The sequence below is a fragment of the Hyperoodon ampullatus genome (assembly GCF_949752795.1).
Source record: "Hyperoodon ampullatus genome assembly, chromosome: 8".
Taxonomy (NCBI): Eukaryota; Metazoa; Chordata; class Mammalia; order Artiodactyla; family Ziphiidae; genus Hyperoodon; species Hyperoodon ampullatus.
In genome coordinates this window covers 43,681,280-43,702,865 of record NC_136921.1, presented here as the reverse complement: position 1 = coordinate 43,702,865, position 21,586 = coordinate 43,681,280, and the positions used below count along the sequence as shown (strand labels likewise).

The window sequence follows — 21,586 nt, the reverse complement described above, 5'->3', positions numbered from 1 at the left end:
ACATTTTGTAGTTTTCTAGTCTGTGCATGTGTGTGCATGTGCGTGTGCATGTGTGTGTGCATACATGTGTGCATGTGTGTGTGTATGTGTGTGTGTAGGAGAGGGAGAGAAAAGTTTGGCTGCTGATCACCCATTCAGGCAGAATGCCATCCAATTCTCTGTAAACATCCAGAATTTAGTTTCTGTATTTTTACTTTATACATTTAAAAGTTAAAGGGTGAAAACATTACCTGCAAGATGGCTCCTGCATATTGATAGAATGTTCGCACTTCCCGTGCATGCAGAAGCCATTGTAATGTTCTGGGCAAGGTATGTGGTGTTCTCTGGCACTTTCTTCTAATTTGTTAGCATTCTCTGTGAATACAGATAAAAGCAACATCCCCTGTAAATACTTTCTTAGCCTGGTAAGATCAACCAGTACATTAAGAAGCAAAGCTACAGTAGGCAAAAATATTTAAAAGGGCAAGAATTAAAAGGCCATGCTTCAGAAGAAAGAGGGAGAAAGAATTGAAAGACAGATGTCTTTACGATTGTGTTTAGAGATGAAACTGCAAAATTACCCAGTACTTTTCATGCTTTTATGTAATTTCCTACATCTTTAAGAGCCAGTGATGTTTCTATGAGTTGTCAGACAGCTTTAATTTTCCTTGTGTAGAGACTGTACATTGATCATAAAATAATTCAAGAAGAAATATCCTATTTTTTGAATTTCAAAGCCCAGCATAATGTCCCTAAAAGTAAATTGCTGCAATACGTTGATACTCTCTCCATGTGAGAGCTTAGAAATTAAAATATGGTCCTGTTCAATTGTTAAACAGAAGTTTTCCAAAACCAAATGCAAATTTCAACAAATGTATTCTTTCAGGCTTTATTCATCTACTGTGAACATGAATTTTCCTAGCACCCATACATTTTTTTATTGCCTAAATAATGCTATTGAAAGAGCAAATGTTATTTCAGAATCACTTATGTAGATACTAACACAATACATACTGAATGCTATGAGTGTATTCTAATTCATAATATTTGGCCTATGTTAACCATGTCATGTGAAATTTAAACTTATGGTAAAGAAAAAAAACTTGCGTTCTAAAATGAACCCTTTCTTCTTTCATTAACAAGTTTTGTTTTCTCATGTTTCTATAAAGATATTAAATTTTTTTCTGACCTCTGTTGCTTCTCCTTTGTAATGCCATCTCTAAGCAGTCTTTGGATTCTTTATATGTTCATTTTATAACATAAAGTTTTGCCTTTTTTGAGTTGCTTCTATAATCTGAGACCTGATATACTTTAAAATTCTTCCCTAAACTCACGAGAAATATAACTCTCTTGACTTCAATCTAAAGATACTTTTCAAGACCACAGTAATCGGTCAGTGGTAATGCGTTCTCCCAGTGATGGAAGATTGAGAATAAATTACTATTTTTATGAAACAGATTATATCCTATCATTTCCACATTGGGGTATAGTTTCTTTTATTATAGTGCATCCTTATAATTTTTACTGGCAGTCATGAATGATGATTATATTCATCATGAGAAAAAATGTACCTTTGGTATTAGTGAATTAGACAAATGTATTATTTATGTTTAAGCAGAGCTATAAAATATCTATACATTTTAAGATCTAGGTTGTCATCTGAATAACATTAAAGTTTGAAGTAAATTGTTAAATATGTTAAGTGCTTTCTTGTGTAGGGATATTTATGCACATCGGTATGGTGGGTAATATTTCAAATTACATACCCAAATTAATAAAGGATTTATCAAAAGGATGCCGAAAAGACTGGCGATGGCATTTAAATCATTCATTTGTTTTATATCTATGTCTTTTTACCTATTCAGGTGATCTTTTGTTTGCCTTATAATATTTCTACTTTGATAATTACTATTAAACTGAAAGAACCACTTCCATAGAAAAGACTGAGAATGTATAGAACTTTCTTTTTTGGTTTCTTCCATTCTTCCAAGCTACTACGGTGTTTTTGGTAAGAAATACTGATTACAGTAAGCAAACACACCAAAACTGAAATGGATAGTGTGGGGTAAAATTTCCAATATGGGAGTATGTGACCAAAATAGAAGCAGAACGACCACAGTATTTAGATACATCTCGAGAGGGCTTGTGGTCATTCATGAATCCATGAAGACTGGGCTCATTCTGTGCCTTGGCTGGGGGGCTACAAACCAGAGTGGACAAACCACACACCTGCTATTGAAAGATGACTTTAGCAGTAGGGTTTGCCAGCCTCACTGCTGATGTAATGAACCAGCACTGATTTTCACTCATTTCTGGATCTTCTCCCCATAACAAACGATCCAACACTTCTATTTAGTGTTCGTTAGTAACCCTTCAGTGCCTCTGCACACCTGCATGTAGGGGACTTTTCTGTAACTTCCCTACATTTCACTTATACACTGTGATTTCAGTCATAGTATTTTTCAAACACATCTTATTAGGGCTATTCTTCTGTCAGTTGCAAAAGAAGATCAAGAATGTTCTTAACTCAAAATCCATTTTTAAGGCTATTTTCTTTTTAACTCTGTCCCTCACCCCATACTGTTTTTGTTTCTGAATCTGTACTGTGTCCACAATTAGGAACTGAAGTCCAAGGGCAAAATAGGAGCTTGTTTGAGTGAGACTGTGTGCCTTAGTGTAGTAAGAGCTGGATATTTTCACAAAGTTCATTATCCAGACAGGATGATCGTGTGGGAGGGGAATAGTTTCCATCATGAAATCTGCTAATTGGTTTACACCATTCCTTATGAGCTTGGAGTGCTCTGTTATGCTGCTCGTAGGATACTGTCAAATAAGAAAGTTAGAGAGATTGAAAATAAATGAGTAGAAGAAATCAACCCTGGGCAAGAAAATGAGGAATCGTCAATATATGTCAACAAATGTATAGTCAATCCAAACAAGTAAACCAGTTGATTGAAAACCTGAATATATAACCACTTCTAGTAATGCAATAGACATGTTTTAGAAATGAGATCTGAGTATATTAAGAAGAGTAGAAACACAGAAATATAACATACAAACCAAATATGTGTATGGACCATAATGGGTATTTGTGATCCTGGTGTTTATGCATAGGTATTTAAGCAATAACAAAGCATTTAATGATTTAAAATCATAGAAAAATGATACTTCGGAAGTCTGTACGTTTTCTCCGGTGGTTGACGATTTAGACATCAACTTCTCTCTTCTCCGTTTAAAAAGAGATTTAATGTAAGGGTTGTGCTCTTTCTTCTAAGACAGAGAGTGATCATGGTAGAAACTCTTCGTGTCTTTGTTTAAAATCCTTGTCCAGTTTCCTGTTTAAATGTTTACAAATTGTTTATTCTGAATGAGATCCTGACTTTTTAAAGAAACAACTTCTGGTATAATCTGAGTTACTTGCAGCAGAGCTAATAAGGCTGCATGCCCATTGCTAGTCGACATTCCAGTCAAGGGCTATAGAAGTGGGCTGCTCTAAAGCACAGCTACATGTATTGTTTCTATCCTGGTGCTTTCAGGGAAAGAGACACAGCAAGCTGAAGAGACAGAGGAAATGGTGAATAGCAAGACCTTGCTTTAATCACAAGTCAAGTAAGATAAGTAGAATAGAAAGTGGGCAGAGCCAGGCATAACAGTTCAGATATTTAAATCAGTATAGCCCAGAGTGTGGTGTGTGTGTACACGTGTATTTATCATTACCTCTGCTTTCTTCCCAAAAAGTTGGAAACAAGATGTCGTTCAGAGAGTTAATCTATCAAAGCAACACATTATCGACTGAAGCAGAAATATGACTAAAATTTGACTAAAATTATCCTTATATCTGAAGAAAGGATGTTTCCCTTTGGATAAGGGTTAGAGTTTGGCAAAAGAAGCATCTGAATGTCATGCTGTGTCATCTATTCAAGTGCCCTCTGGGATGCTGTGCCCTGAGAAGCCAACTTGAACTAGCAAACCCAGAGTGCCCAGTTGCAAAGATTGCAAAGATGGATGCACTAGATTATTAGCGTCTGATGCTATTAAATACTCAGTTAGCCCATTTCTCTTGTTTTGATGCTCTGCTCTTTAGTCTTAAAATAGTTGGACTTCTGTGTAGCTGGCTTTGACAGTACCACCTAGATATCTTATCCACTTGACAGTTATATATTTCATTTGAGTGAATTGATTGGTTCTGAGTTTCCATGCATTTTGGGGGCACAAGTCAGCTTTTTTCAGCCCACTGAATTCTTGGGGTTTGTAAAATCAAATTTCTGCACCTATAGGCTAAAGGATCAGATCCTACCCATGGTGTATTACAGTCTGGGAGGACATCTGGGGGCTGGTCAGATGATATTTCTCTGGAGACAGCCCTATCTTGCTTTAATCAGGCCTTTCTTTAGAATATATATACAAATCCTTTAGGCCTCTGATTCCCCATGAGGAGTCTGATTCTGTGTAAGGATTTTAGAGTAAGTTGGAAAGATCCTAAACTAGAGGTATCATCAGGATTTAGAGGATGCTTTAGGGAGGCAGATTTTCGCTGCACATTTTTAAGCAACTAGAACTGTTCAATAGGGGAATGAGTTATATAGTGAAGTGATGAGTTTGTGGTGGTGTGAAAATTTCTCAGATGTGTTACTATTTCTCAGATATTGTAGAGTGTTACTGTATGGTAGATTAGATTATTTCAGATCTCTAGGTTCTTTGAATTTTAAGAGTAATATTTATTTCTATTCTTTATATTTACTTATAATAAATTACTAATAAATATTTATTGCAAAATATTATTATTGATATCCTAGGAAAAAAGTGGAGAAATAAGGACATTATTTAGGTAAGGAAATCACTTTGCCTTAATTATGGGGACATTTTACTTTTTAAAGAGTGTAAAATATCTTAAATATTTACTGGGTCTGTAATTCAGACATTCTAGCATAAAGTGATCTTTTCTACATATTGTCTTCCTTGTGGGGAACAATATGCTTGTGGATCTTACTTCAATTTTTAACATTATGCTTTAACATCATGAATTATCTTGACAAGTACATGCATGTGAGTTGTACAGTGTGGTTTATTATCTTTTCAACTCTCTTTTCCTGTGGGCACACAAAATGTGCCACATTTTTTCAGCAAAATGAAATTTCCATTTTTGATGTATTTATATAATACTTCTATTTTTCATGTTTATAACAGTACAAGGAAACTCCAGCACTGAGCTATTCCTCTACTGATGATTACTTGATTTTACTGTAATCAGTGATTACTTGATTTTACTGTTCTCCTGCTTACTGCCCTATTGCTAAAGCAGTTTGAAAATAATTTTATTTAACCAACTAGAAAAAGAAAAACTATCTTTCTTTCCATTATATTTATATTGTGCCTGGGACAGAAACAAATTATGAATTTAGAAGTAAAGTCATAATGGTCCCATTGTTGATTAGAGTTGGTTTCAAAGAAAATATAGAATTCTTATGATTTCCTGTCCTTATCAGGTATAAACATATGAGGTGGCAGTAAAACCTCCTATCTAGCTTGAATTGCAATTGAAGTTTTTTAAAGACCAGAAAAGCATTCCTATTGAATGGGTCCTGAATGTAATGCAATATGAGTTCTTGCAACTTAACAAATTCTATAATAGCCTCACCTGCTGTCATAGTTTCTTCAAGGCACAGATGAGTAGATGAGAAGAGTCTCTCTTTTTTTAAGCCTCTAGGACAGAGACTCAAATGAGAATGCTAGCTGAAAGTGGCAGCTTAGCACAACGGATGTGGAAGCATTTAAGGACACGATCAATTCTAAAGTTCTGTAGAGAGCAGAGGCCCAGTCACAATATTCCTAGTTATTTCATCTGTTAAAGATTTTAAAAGAAAACCTTCAAAATAGAGATCAAGTCCTTCAAGTGCTACATTTCTTCTGCAAGTTGAACATTATCCTATTTTTTCAGAAGAGTAATTGAAACTATTTGGATCCAGAACTTTGCTAATTAGGCAGAGGTATGGGTTGGGAGCAGGATGCATTGGGATGCAGAGAAATTCTTTCTTTCTTTCTTTTTTTTTTTTTTTTTTTTTGCGGTACGCGGGCGTCTCACTGTTGTGGCCTCTCCCGTTGCGGAGCACAGGCTCCAGACGTGCAGGCTCAGCGGCCATGGCCCACGGGCCCAGCCGCATGTGGGATCTTCCCGGACCCGGGCACAAACCCTTGTCCCCTGCATCAGCAGGTGGACTCAACCACTGCGCCACCAGGGAAGCCCGAGAAATTCTTTCTTATTGTACTATTGATCAGGCACTAATATAAAATGTGTAATGTGATTATCCACATCACCACTTGCATATATAAATATTCTTATTGGACATAAAATTAAAATACAATGGAAGAAAACTAATTTTTGTGTTACTGAATTCTCAGGCAACACCTTAATGGCATTATTCAAGAATTGCCTGAATTTAAATTGGAAAAAGTAACAGCATCTGAAATAGACATAGTAATTTGGGGACTGGAGTGACTGAAATGCAACAATACTGGATGATTAGTTGCATGGGCTTTTATTATCTCAGTTTCTACTGGTAATATATTTACATGGATAAAAGCTGAGAAATCTGTAAAACCTTGGAAGAGAAACTTGTATGTACCATTTTAACTTACAACATCCAAATACAATTTTAATAAATTGAAGAATTTGACATCAAAAGTTTCATATAGATGTAGCCAGAAAATCTAGACCTCCAAGATAAAAAGAAGAACTTGTTTATTACTAGGAGGAAAATAAGCAGATCTTAGCCATTTTCTCTGTCCCCTGCCTTAGGAACGCCCTGCCTGGCTTCTGATGGCGGAGCCCTCCAAACAGTGAAGAGAACAAGCAACTGGGAGAAACTGTACTCTGCCTAGAATGGTCCTTTTCAAACGTCACCATTCAGTCAAGAGCCTATTAACTCTCAGCAAGTGGGTAACTCCTATAGGTTTAAAGGATTATGCCTGAAGACCTTTTAAAAATATAGTATTTTATGGAACTTTAGATGTCTTTGACAACCCTGTGTAAACATCAGGCCTTGGGAAGAGGCAGGGATCCATGGTTCATTAGCCTCTCGGGAGTCCAGAGCTGGAGTTGCCTTAAGCTTATCTGGGGCAATTTGCTACAGCTCTCCCCACTGAGCTTTAGCTGCAGCACCACTGCTCTCTTCCAAGCTGCTCTTCGTAGACAAAGTTTACTGTAAACCTTAGAGAAAGAAAAAATTATGGGAAGCCATTTTATGCCAGGTATACTCCCCTCCCCTTTTTTCTTTTGTGTTGAACTAAACCTATGCATTTCTGGCCAAACTTATTTGCTTAGTGGCTAATCTGGGTGTCCTTTCTTAGTGAGCTTCTTGGGTAACAGTGCTGAAAATGACAACACAAGTGACAGAGGGTTCAGATCCTGTCCACTTTTGCCTTCTGGGCTCTGTGAGTCAAGCTATTTTCTCCTTTATAGGCTACGTATGCAGCAATGGATAAATAGTTAAGATAAACCTTCTCAGGTGACACGTTTGTTTTCCTCTGTGACTGTGAAATTATTAGCCAACAGAGAATGAGGAGGATTTAGGCTGGAGCATTCACTGAAACACAGCAGAAATTTTTAAAGATTTTAATAACGTAGATAGGACCAAAAAATTGGTAATATATTATATGAACATTTCTTGAGTACCTACTATGTGTCTGGCACTGTGCTATGTACTATACATAATGTACTATATCTATGGGTTGTTTCCACATGATTTGGTTGTTGTCTTCTAAACGCAGCCAAGAAAACAGATTCTCAAGACAGGATGATAAATCTACAATTCTTGGAGAATCTACAACATGCCTAACACTGTGTTAATACTTAACATGACAAAAATGTATATACCTTAATATAGCCCTTCAAAGTAGATTTATAAAAATCTCATTTTATATAGATGAGGAAACTGAAGCTCAAATAGGTTTAATTACTTGTCTTAGAAATTTACACAATCGATAAGCAGAACTGGGGTCAAAACTAAGCCTCTTTCCAGTGTACCATGCAGACCACGCAGCTAAGAACTTTTTAAACCACAAGACAAGCCCTGGTCCGGGAAGATCCCACATGCCGCAGAGCAGCTAAGCCCGTGAGCCACAACTACAGAGCCTGCGCTCTAGAGCCCACGAGCCACAACTGCTGAACCCCATGCGCCTAGAGCCTGTGCTCCGCAACGGGAGAGGCCCCCGCAGTGAGCAGCCCGCGCACCACAATGAAGAAGAGCCCCGCTCTACGCAACTGGAGAAAAGCCTGGGTGCAGCAATGAAGACCGAACACAGCCAAAAATTTAAAAAATAAATAATAAAATAAATTAAAAAAAAATTTTAATGAGTGGGTTATTATCCTCAAATTCCTCCTTTAAGGGTAATGTTGCTTGTTCTAGCACAGCTACACCTTAACCGCTTGTCAAAAATAGATTTCCAGGGTTTGGTTGGTCCTGATCACCTGAATCAGAATCACCAGCTGAGGCACCTGAAGTTTGTCTTCTAAAAAAGTACCCCAGACAATTCTGACGTTCAGATGATTTGGATCACAATACTTTTGACACCACCTTAGCCGTTTCTCATCTCTCTATCTCTAGCCATCTAATGCTAGGTTTTCCTGTTCCCTGGATCCTGCTTCCTTCCCTTGATTACTAACCTGGCGCTGCTCCATCTTCGTGGTCCCAAGTCTATCTCGGCTCCTTCTCTTAAAGGACTGATCTCAGCCAGCTGTTCCATGTCCAGGAGTGTGTGAGCAGTGGGTTGCCCAGTGCTGCTCTTCCCACGCCCACCTTGGATGTGATGAGAAGTCATCAGGGGCCTTCAGCTATCAAGCCTTCCTTGATCTTGGTAGTCAGCCTGAACGCTTCATTTTATTTTAGAATACACTTCATTTTTTAAAAATAAATTTATTTATTTTATTTATTTTTTTTGGCTGTGTTAGGTCTTCATTGCTGCATGCCGGCTTTCTCTAGTTGCGGTGAGCGGGGGGCTACCCTTCATTGCGGTGCACGGGCTTTTCATTGTGGTGGCTTCTCTTGTTGCAGAGCATGGACTCTAGGAGCACGTGCTTCAGTAGTTGTGGCTCGCAGGCTTTGTTGCTCCGTGGCATGTGGGATCTTCCCGGACCAGGGCTCGAACCCATGTCCCCTGCATTGGCGGATTCTTAACCACTGTGCCACCAGGGAAGCCCACACTTCATTTTTATAATTTTATTTTATTTTAGGCCCCTTTTGAGAACACAACACCCAAAGAATAGGCTGTCTGCCTGCAACAAATGCCAGCATCTGCGAGAGACTTCTAAATGTTGTCAGAATCCAGGTATCCTGAGACCAACTCTCACAAATCTCTAGGCTTCTTTAATAGCTCTGTAGACAACTAACCAGAATAGCAACAAGAATTCTCTGTGTGAAAGCAAATGAAGCTTTCTCTCAGATATAGAAACAAATAACACCGCTGAGAAAAGGTGCAGATTATATCAAGGATTATGGTTAGTTCAATTTCCAGATGGGGGTAAAGGAGCATTGGTCCATTGGTGGTATCTTTAGACATTCAGCTAGTCTGTAGAAAAGATAAAGTTATAAAAGAAGCAGTGGGAGCAGGAAAGAAGACAAATAGAGGGAATAAATGGAAGCATAGTCACCATTTGTGGCAGTGTGACAACTGGGAGAGATGGTGCTACAACAAACAGCAGGTGTTGATGGCACAAGAGTAAGGCAGCTGGGGAGGGACATCTCTTTAGTTCCTTGAGCAGGACAAGACAGCCACCCTTTCATTTAAATTGCAGGCCTTAAGGACAATGGACATACTCTCCAGACCAGGGTTTCCCAAGGGGAGCTCTGTCAATGCAGTGCTACTTCTGGAGCAGGCTTCATGGAAAAAGGGGTTCTATAGTCAAATAAGTTTGGGAAAGAGTGGATTAAACACAGCTATATGCATTTCTTTACTGCTTGTTTTCAGAGTCTTTAAAAGCCTAACCTGCATTGTGAGATGCCTAGAAAGGACACACATTATGGAGTGTTCCTAAACTCATTTATCTAGGAAACTTCCCTCTCCCTTTTAGGAACATTTTGTGGGACTATTCCACCAGACTCCTTTCTGGGAAACATTGCATTAGACCATAGCATCTCCAAATTTTTCACATTACCACACACATAGAAAAGGATAAGATTTGGTTTTAGGCAAACAAGAGGAGACAATAGGCCTGGGGGCTCTAGCCACTCAAGCCACCTGACTGCTAAAGTAGATTAATGAGTTTATACACCTGTTACCCATTCAGAGCACACAAGGAAACATTGCAATAGATTATACTTTCTCCTAGGGCAGAGACTGTATTATTTACTGTAACATTTCTAGGGTGTAGAACAAGAAGTAGCAATAAGTGGGTGTTCAATAAGTAGCATGAATAAATGAGTAGGACAGGCATAGGCAATATATTTGGAAACTGCCTGTACCTTGGTGTGGTGGCTTTCAAAAGATTAGTCCCTCTTAGTTGCATCAAAGAGCCAGCTGCACTTCAGTAATGTGTCCTTAGAGAGACAGACAATCCCTACCTTAACTGACAAGGTAAGGTGCAATACGGTGGAGAACTGTAGTCGACTCAGTAGAGTGTATATATTCAGCGTGACAGAATTAGATGCAGAGGTAAAAGCTATATTTGCTATGCACTTCAGGCTTATTCAGTGAAAGGCACAAGGCTGGAGGGCAAAAATGTGTTGCTAACCGTAAAAAAAAGATATCTATAAATGACTTGAAAGAGCAAGTATAGGCAATTGACGGGTTGATGGGTTTGCACATTTCTCCTGTATGATGTCATGGCCCAAAAAGGACAGTTAGAAAATTTACAGCGTAAATTTAGATTCATTTACAAATTTGGAATACTGCCATATGTTGGTACCTGACCAAATTAATGTAGTTGATTGTCATTGAGAGCGTTAGAAGGTATACCATCTCTTCTAATATTCAAGGATAAGATGAAACAATTTTAAGAAACAAATGCAGCTGATTATGCTATGAGTATTTCTGAAAGTTGGTTTGACATTTTAAATAAGCATTCTAGATAAAATTGATATTGAAAAAGTCACAGAGTCAACCTCTAAGACAGACTTTTGTAGTTTTTCCTAAGAAGTAATTTCTGAACATAGCATAACCTCGGAACAGTTTCATGGTGTTGAAAGTTATTCTGTTTTGATGATATTTAGTACATGTCTATGAATCAAGTATCTTTATATTTAAGCAGAATAAGACTGTTATTAAAGGTGGTATTGCTTTCTAAGGTAAAACTTTTGATGATGTGATAATCCATCATAGATTTCCGTGTGGTCTCTCTGTTTAACCTGTTATAGAGACATGAGAATACCAATGAACAAGTCTTTTTCATGTTCAGTATTATACATTTTTTTATCATCAGTAAAATCTTTATCTAATGATTATTTGTAAAACATTAACCAAATATTTTATTGGTTACCACATTGGGTTGAATAATGTCCTCCAAAAACTCACATCTGTCTGGAACCTCAGAGTGCAAGCTTACTGGGAAAAAATTAGTTCAGATGCTTTCATACTGGATTAGAGAGGACCCTAAATCCAATGACTGGTATTCTTATAAGGTCATATGAAGACACACAGTGAAGGTCAGATGAAGGTAGAGGCAGAAATTGGAACTACGCTGCTATAAACCAAGGAATGTAGGAGCCACCAGAGCTGGAAGAGGCAAGGGAGGATTCTCTCTTTGAGAATGTGGAGGGACTGTGGTCCTGCCAGCACCTTAATTTCAGACTTTTACCCTCCAAAACTGTGAGATAATAAATTTCTGTTGTTTTAAGTCACCCAGTTTGTGGTAATTTTTTATGGCAGCCTTAGCAAACTAATATAATGACTATTTAGCAACGAAACACTCACATTGATAAAATATACTTTTTAACAGTCCATATGGAATTAATGGAAATGAGCTGAAAGATTGCCTTCAGCTAGTATGTGACCTGTACAATCTTGGTTTATGTTTATTTTCCCAGAATAATGATTCATAGTGCCTCCTTTCACTCTCAAAAATTTCCTAGTTAAGGTGGTAAATTATATGATCACCTTAGTTTAAGCATGTGTTGAAAGATCTATGCTTCATTGCATTTGCAATGCAGAAATTATGTTTTCAAGGTGCTGATGTGTCAAAAGATGCTAATAACCACAGTAAAGAAGAATTTTTGAGAAGCTAGGGAAACTTTATAAAAGGGGCTGCATTCATTTTTGATTTATTAATTCATCTTATAAGAAAGGCAGTTATCTTACCTTGTTTATTTTGTCATACAACAAATGATGCTGCATTTTACCTTTATTAGAAAGAAGCAAATGACCAAGAAGCAAACTGACATCAATGACCTTTCAACAAAATTCCAGGTCACATCTGGAGTATAATCTCCCACATTATCTCTATCTGCATTTTTAGGATTCTTGAATAACTGATACTATTATAGAATTCTGACTTATTAAGAAAACGCTGGAGTTTGTTTAGCATCTTTTGTTTAAGAAGGATGGGAATTTAGAGTAGTCCATTAAGAAAATTTGAACATTAAATGTTCTCATCATTAAAGCATTATCCCTTGGTTAAGTACAAAACCTTTTTAATCTAGGACAACTCATTCCTCAAGTATTCTAAATAGCTATGAATATTCTCTCTCTCCCTCCCTCCCCGCCCCCTTTCTTCCCAGTTTTGAATAATTGATTTCTTCTGGCACTTCCTTCATTTCTAGTCAGTGATACCTTTGTGTGAAAGAACTGCTCTAGAAATAGTTAAGGATGAGGCGTAGGTCTTAACAGTTTCTTTCCACTTGGACAGCATTTACGACTTGAAATTAGTTATTAACTAAGTGGTACTTTGTGGTCTCATAGTGTTAGTTTGCCTTTTAACAGGTCTAACACACTCCCAGTGTATAATTTACACTCCCCAAGTACACAGTTGGTTAACCACTCAAGAAATCAATAGGGGTTGTAAAACGTGTACAAATTTGAATTTGGAGAGTGTCAAACACCTAGTTTATCTATCAGAAAAAAACAGCTCGCACTTAGAATTGGGGCTTATAGGGAACTACTTATTTTGAAACAGAAAACCCACAAAATAGCTATATCCAGAGATGCGAGTTGAGTGCGACATAGGTGATTCAAACAAGCCCCTCAGTTTTGCTGCAGTGAATGCTGTCAGTATCAACCCACAACTTCTGGCTCTTGGTATGTGACCATGTAGCCCTTTGGATCCAGAGAAGGTAAGAAACACATTTTCTCTTATAAGGTCTTAAAATTTACTAGTCCTTGCTCCTACCTGTACTGTACCTAATTAGCTCATCAATTTATTCATTCACTTAAAAAATATTGACTGATCTCCTCCTGTGTGCCAAATACTGCAGGTACAGAGTACACAGTGGTGGGTCAAAGTTTCTCTCATAAAGGTCATACACATCATAATACAATATACAAAAGTAAAAACAAACAAAAACCTAGCATCTAAATGAGACATGTTACAGAGAAAAAAGGATGTTAAGATATAGCAGACTAGGGTGGGCACCCTGTTTTAAAGAGGTGAGGGAAGGATATTGAAGAAGGAAGGATGAGAAAAAGCTGGCCAGGTGAAGAGCCCTCTGAGTGAGTGTTATACACAGAAAAAGACTCTAATGTAAAAAACTAACATTCCAGAAGCCAGCATTGTACCTAGAGAAGAGGGTTCCCAGGGGAGTAAAGAGAGAGCTAAAATGGAGTGGAGAGAACAGCAAGGTACTTGTTACTATGTAGAACTTTGTACGCCACACTAAGGAGTATTGATTTAATTTAAAGCACAGTGAGAACCCATTGGGATAGTTTCAAGTATATCTGACTGGTGTGGAAAATAGATCATTGAGGGAAAACAGAGGAAGCAGGGAGAACAAGTAGGAGACCATTACAGTAGTGTAGGTGAAAGACAGTGTCCAGGTCTTGGACTATAGTGGCAGTGGAGAGAGAAAAAAATACTTCTATTCCACATATATCTTAGAGGTGGACTGAATGTGACTTGTTTGTGTATTGCAAAATGAGAGAAATGGATCAAAGATGACTAGGATTTTGGCTTGAACATGGTAGTGCCATTTTGTATAATGGGGAAGACTGCAGGAAAAACAATTAAGCTCTGCTTTTGGCTTGAACATGGTAGTGCCATTTTGTATAATGAGGAAGACTGCAGGAAAAACAATTAAGCTCTGATGTATAAACATGACAGATCTCTGATTTTGATTTTTGAGACAGCATTGAAAACTCTGTGTTTATGTTTGGGTATTTCTACAATAGAATTGATATTAACAAAGAAATCAATAGTTTAGTAGGAAAATGATCAGGGTGAAATGTCTATATTAAGCAAATTTATGATTATTAAAAGGAAGTCTTCTACATGATATCTAAAGTAGGAAGGACATTTATAATGGTCTACAAGGGACATGCAGAGGTCAGTTTAAAGGCAAGATTAGAAATATCATGAAATGGAAAAATTAGACGATGAAGAAACATCAGTGAGGAATGCTTTTAAGTAAAACATTTTTCTCTCTTTTTGAAAAAGTTATCACAAGAAAATAAGAGTTATTAAAGATAAGAAGTATGTAGATTTGCTCTCTTCAATTTCCATTATGTAACATAAATTCTATTTAGGCCAAAGGCTTATTAAATTACATTATTATTTTAATTTGTTTAATGAGTTACATTTTAAAAAGTTTTTTTGTAGCTATTATTTTACTTGAGACTGCAGCATCCCTAAATGTTAGGTAAGTTAAACATATAAATGTGTGTGTGTGTTTGTGTGTGTATGTGTGTGTGGTGTGGTGTGTATTTTTTTCCTTGATATATTAGGCTGTGGAGGCCAGAAATATTCAATTATTCCCTAATGTCATACAGTGGGTCAAGGGCAGAAAGATAGCTCCAGAAACCATGTGTTCTCATTTTAAAGTAATTTTTAAAATGTTAGAATAGTTTATAGAAAAGCAACAAAGAGAATACAGAGAATTCCTATATACCCACAACCAGTTTTTCTGTGTGTTCTCCTTTTTAATCTGGTGTTCTCTTCACAATTTTTCAATGGTAAAGAATTGTCTTAGACTTGTACATATAGAGTTAAGGGGAAAAATGAAAGAGGCAGTCATCTGGATAATTCCAGACCAGAAAACAATTTTGTCTGAAAGATATAGATAATTGAGACAGAAATGTTTTTTGCCTGGAGAGATCCCTATGATTTCCTTCCTCCTTCACTTGAATTTGTAGATATAGTTATGACCATAGGTGTTTCACTTACTAATAGGAAACTGTATCATTCAATGTGAAGAATGTGTATTTTTTGAGAGGGCTAAATTGCTTAGTTCTATACATTTTTTCCTTAAAAATAAAGTATATTGGGTATTTTCATTATAAAAGCAATTTCACATTGATTTAAGAATAGTAGAAAATATAGAAAGTAGAAGAAGCATAGAAAGACCTCATTGTTTACACCCTCAACAAAACTACTATCAACATTTAATTTATTTACTTACAGGCTTTTTACTACATGTATTGTTTGGGTCTGTGTACTTAGATTGGACCATGTATAGGGCATTCATTTTGTAAGCTTCATATCAGGCCATGTCTAAAAGCTGATCTCAAATAGCAGGACAGTTAAATTGTTCAGCATGGTACCCTATAAGGAGGCCAGTTAGTCTATCTGGAGAGAAGCTATAATTATTGGAAATCTACATCTTATGTTAGATTGGTCCAGGGATAGATGGTACAGGGACAAGAATTTGAAATATCATCAGTGGGAGAGAAAATGGTGCAAACATTGAAAAACTAATATGGTATCACATATCAAGAACCTCAGAAGCAGTCAAAGACTCATAAATAAATCAATTGCAACATCCTCTATAAAAGTGAAAACTGAGAGACTACCTAAATTTTCAGCAATTGTATAATATAGTTAAGTAAATTGTGGTATAATTAGATGATAAAATATTATTCAACTAGAAAAAAATTATGAAGAGTTTTGATGACATAGAAAAATGAGTAAGATACTAAAATATATAATGTGTGGAAAATATAAAAACCTGGAATGAGATTCACCCCAATTTTGACAGTGATAATGACATTGATTATTTCTAGGTAGTAGAGAGAATTTTCTATAATAAATATGTTTTACTTTTACCAGAAAAAATACACTAATTGAAAAATAAAGGTCATCAAGTGATTTTTTTTTTTTTGGATGGGGAGAAGCTTACAAAAGGAATGGTTAGGTCTTTGAATTTAAGATTTTATTCTTGTTCAGTGTAGATTGTGTACATTCAAAGCTGTTTATCACTTATTAACAATCTCTCATAGTAAAAATGTGAAATCTTACTTCCCTCAGCCTATTGAAACTCTTTTAAATATTCACCATCATCTTTATGTCCTCATATGGTTTTTAAGAAACAGATTCTTCAGTTCTGAGAGAGTCGATTTGACTTGACTGAGAAAGTCAAAGAAATCCACTTGACTGAGTGGATTTCCATGACTTTGGAATGCCACAATCTTTTCTATCATAGTTGGCAGTAACAGGAATGGGCTATTGTTTTTGAGGGCCAGACCTCCTTTCATATTTCTATTTTTTTATTGGTCTTGGGTCACTGGAAGCAACTACTACCATGTCCTGTTTATGGCTAGAGATGACAAGACTGTCCTTTCAGAACTGTGCCAGGCTTAAACTCGTATGATGTAGGGATCTTCGTCTGAGACTTGGAACAATAAGTCTTCCATACAAATTAATGGAGATCAGTTTATATAGAGAAGATGAAGTATGCCTAGCAGAGGAACAGCTTTGCCAAGTCTCAAGACCCCATCTGTCTTTCTGCTAACAAAAGTTGGACCCATCCAAGCCCTTTATCATCTTTTTGAGCTCGGTCATTCCAAAGGAATTAGGAGCAAAATATGAGCATGAAGTGCTTTAGGCCCAATCATTTCTCTCTCATTCTCTAAGTATTTCTCAGTACTCTCTGAGGGGTAGTGAACATAAGGCATGTTTTCTATTAGTCTCATAATACGCAATTTATATGTTATATGAGTCGAATCGTTGTGGTAATCGACAGTGAATTTTTGGTAACACTGAAAAGAATCTCATTGCTCCTACCCATGTGTCAAGTTGAGTTCCAAATCTAGCTCCTCCACCTACCAGCTGTGGGATTTAGAGCAACTCATATAACCCTTCTGTGCATCAGTTTCCTCATCTGTAAAATGGGGATGATTGAGTATTTGTATTATGGGGTTAGAGTGAGGAATAAATGAAAATATCCATATAAAATCCTCTGAACAATAGCTAGCAAATAAGCACTTAATAAATGCTTTAGTTTTAATTAGATATTATCATCACATGTCCTCATAGTCATGCTTGCAAACAAATCTAAAGGAACTAAACAAAAATGGAACAATAGACCTAGAAATAAATAATCTCTGTGTCCTTTTGGGTCAGTTTGCTTTCGTTTTCATGGAAATGCATGTCCGCAGAGAAATGCTCTGGCTCACGTTTATAAGAGATCGTACGGCAGAGGGAAAAAAGCAGACTTTGGAAGAGAGAGCCAAGCTCAATCTCAGCCCAGCCATTTAATATTGTTAACTTTTTCTGGCAAATTACTTCACTCTTCAAGGCTTCTGTTTCCTCACTGAAAAAGAAGGAAACAGAAAAGCAAACAGGCTAACACAAAGCGATGTGATAACTGGGTAAAGATAGGGGCCGAAGAGCACACAGAAATGTCTGGACTCCAGGGTGAAAGTGGGAAGGGAATGGGCTCCATCTCCTCAATTTTAAAATGGTTGAAATAATGGTACTACCTGTTAACACTTGTGAGGCAATAAGACCACAGGCCTGGGAGCTTGGCTGTCTGGGTTCAATTCTGTTTTTTTCCGCCCTCCAACTCTGTAAGCACAGCCAAGTTATTTAACCTTTATGCATGTCGGTAAAACATTTATAACAATGTCTGGCACACAGTAAGTACCCAATAAATTATAGCTGTTTTAAACTAATATGTGTAATAAGTAAATGAGATTTTAAGTGTAAAGAAGCATTTATTTAGCACAGTGCCTGGCACATAGTAAATGCTAAATAAATAAAAGTGATGGTTATGATCATCGTCATTCCCAGAAGGATATGTAAGCTGAAACATGAAGGATGAACAAGAATTAGACAAATGAAAGAAGAATGAGTATCCCATGTTGGAATAATATATACAAAAAGTCAGATGAGAGCTAGAGCATGGCTTGTAGGAAACTGTCAGTTTCTGGAGCATTAATAGTGAGGGAAATGAGTGTAGAGGGCATAGACTAAGGAGCGTAGTACATGCAATAAAAGTTTTTTTTTTTATAAATGCCCTTTATCAGGTTGAGGAAGTTCTCTTCTATTCCTGTTTTGCTGAGTGTTTTTATTATGGAAGGGTTTTGGGTTTTGCCATGTGCTTTTTCTATGTATAATGAAGTGATCCTGTTTTCTTTATGAATATGGTGTGTTACATTGATTGATAATCATATATTGAACCAACTTTGCCACTTTATTGTACCATTCTGCAATAAAGTTGGCACACACTCACTGGCACATGCAAATATGTGGAGTGCTCCCACTCACGGGGAGGCTCCCTCTCCAACAGGACCAGCAGATCCATGCCATGCTTGCCTTATCTAGCCTTTTGCCTTATCTAGCCTTTGAGTATGTATCATTGCTGGCATCTTATGGAAGAGATTCAGTTATATTCAGTAGTGAATTCTTGCAAGAATCCTGGGTGGCTGAAGAGCCCTCGAAAAAAGCCAGAGGGAAGGATTATAGGGTCAGTAAAGATGCACTTTGTTTTGACAATCTACCAAGGGGACAGAAACCATGGTGTCTCTATCTCTAATAAAAGAATCTCTCTTCCATGAGCTCTTGTAAAAGAATGGAATTCTTTCTTGGCAAAGCAAATATATATCAGGTTTAGTTTATTTCTCAAACTTAAGGCAATGTTAAAGTGTAATTTAAGTCACTTCTTAATAACAACAAATCTTATGCCTTGAAATGTATTCTTATCTCGTAGATACAACAGTTGCTGACTCGTTCTATTCTGATGGAAACAAGTTTGTTACAATAAGATAACATCCATATTCCTCTTTTTAAAAATAACTTTATGTTTTTACGTTTGAAGGAATAATGAGATTCTGTAATACACTGGGAAAAAATGCATGATATTCATTCATTGTGGCAGTATATCATAATTACTCAGCTTCCCTTTATCATTAATAACAGAAGATTGTGAATAAAAACATACTAATATCCACCAGATGTTCAGAAAAACATAAATATCTCCACATCAGCATATTTTAGCAAAAAGTCAACAAAATTTTCTCAACTTCTTTTTCCTTTTTTAGTTTTCTGAACATGTTCTTTGATACGATATTTTTAATCCTCATTAGGGATTTGCTTCTGGTTCCTTTAATATCCTCCACAAGAGACTGACTGTATAGTTTCAAATGTAACCAACATTCATCCTGCTACCTTTTCCCCTATTATTCTATGTATCAAGAGGCAGGCTGGTATAATGGAAAGAGATCAGGCAGCTTTGTGGTCAAAGAGATATCAGTTTGCACATATTCTCATCTTCTTAATAGCTATGTGACCTTGGGAGAATTGCTTCAACTTTCTTAGCCTAAATTTGTTTACAATGGTGAAAATAATTATTTTACTGAAGGGTCATTTCACAGGAAAGCACTGATAAAGTGCCAAGCATTCAGCTATATTCAATAAGAGGTAGCAATTATATTATCCATCTGAAGACCATTCCCATTTCTTGATTTCCTTTGACTATTGGATTTTCCATTTTTTCTCCCCCATTGATACCTTAAGCTTATTATAATTTCTTGTTTTTCTAAAATTCAAGTTATTCTCTTCAGTTATCATTCTAGAAGCTTATCCTCTTAGCCCCAGCTTCTTTATAAACATGCTGTGCTAGGATGAAGGCTTTGTTGTGCTTTTTAATACCCAAGACAAAACTGTGATGCAGGTGCTACCTGACAGATTGCAGATAGTTCCTCCTGCTAGGGAAACACAACTCCCACACCAGCTCCATGAAATGGCCAGTAAAAGTGGCATAAAATAATTGATTAATTTTTTTCCTGTGGTGAATTCCACAGTCTCAACTTGGAAAGGAGCAAATGGCTTATTGTAAAAATAATACTTAGGAAACCTGGTGCCCAGGAATGGGCTGCTATTCAGGTGAGGCTAATTAACTCCTCCAGAAGCTAAGAGCACCAAACCAGTGTAGGAAAAACGTTATTAGTAGAATAGTACCCTGGTGTCCTGCAAGGATAGTTCATTTAATATAGAGCAGTTACTCATCCCCATCTGATAATTTACATACTATAGTTTACCAGAGGAATTTTCCCAAGGTGACCATCCTGTACCAAGGCAACAGAACAAGTATGAAAAAGGAAAGAGGTAAAAATTAAGTCTTTTCTTTTTTAGTCCAACCTTCAGAACCTCACATAAGAAACAATCCTGATATAGAGGTTAGGTATAGAAGACATTATGAGATCCTTGATTGCATGTCCACATTCAGAAGGAAGCAAACACTTGACAGGAAGTTGTCATCTTTTTGATCTGTGAATCCCTTTTCTTCTACTGGTTCATATCCATTACCATTCAAGTACTGTGGGATTTGATTTCATTTTGGCCAGGTGGTCTTTAACCTGGAGTGCCACAGCTGTATTAAGAAGTAGTAAAGATGTGTTCTTACATGTCTTGACTCGCTGCTACTCTATCAGTTTATTTTGATGTAGAAATTGGCTAATGCTACACGAAGTCTCCCTTCCCTGGAATTCAGAGAGCAGCTTATTTAGATGTAGATATAGCTATATGACATTTTCAAATGCCATACATTTGCATATGAAGGTCTCTTTCTTCCCCTTTCAGTAAACAGTCTCTGCTATTACTTCCAAAGCAATGTTTAGAATTATATTTTCTATACAGGTGTTTCCTTAAAATGTTTTTTAAATGCCCAGTAGAGATAGAAAATGAAACCCTCAAGCTGGAATCTATTTTTTAGGGGTGAAAAAAATATATACATACACATACACACACACACACATAAGGAGAGAGAGAGAGAGAGAGAGATTGATTCACCTTCTGTTTCTGTGGCTTTGTGCTAAAACTTTTACAAAATGATAAAAAATATTATTATGGTCAAAATTTCTTAAGAGGAAAACAAAAGTGGCATTAATTTGACATGGAGCGTCCTTTAAAAATTCATATAGTTTGGTTTCTAGAGAGGTGACTATTAGCCTAATTCATTTATTCAACAAATAATTATTAAGTGTCTACTATATACGAGGCATTTTTTTCAGGTGCTGCGTTTATAATGGGGAACAAGACAAACTCCCTGCCCTCATGAAGTACAAAAGAAGATAGAGAATAAAAAGGTAAAAACAAGAGTATATTAAAAAAATTCTGTTCTCATTCAATACTGTGAGGAAAATCAAACACTATTGGTGGAGAGAATGCATGGGCTGCAAGTGGACATTAAGTAGAGTGGTCAGGCGGGCTTCCTCTTGAAAGATATGAAGGGTCCTACCAGAGGAAGAGAAC

The 21,586-nt window shown here is 36.7% G+C and overlaps 1 protein-coding gene across 1 annotated transcript in view; it reads right to left on the bottom strand.

Moving 5' to 3' along the window:
• Positions 1-21,586, bottom strand: part of TMEFF2 (transmembrane protein with EGF like and two follistatin like domains 2) — a gene marked incomplete at both ends in the record, with an annotated part of 254,838 nt that overhangs the window by 5,369 nt on the left and 227,883 nt on the right. The window contains one exon of the mRNA XM_079710193.1: positions 231-354. Coding sequence (XP_079566319.1) covers positions 231-354 — 124 coding nt within the window. The remainder of the gene's footprint in view (positions 1-230; positions 355-21,586) is intronic.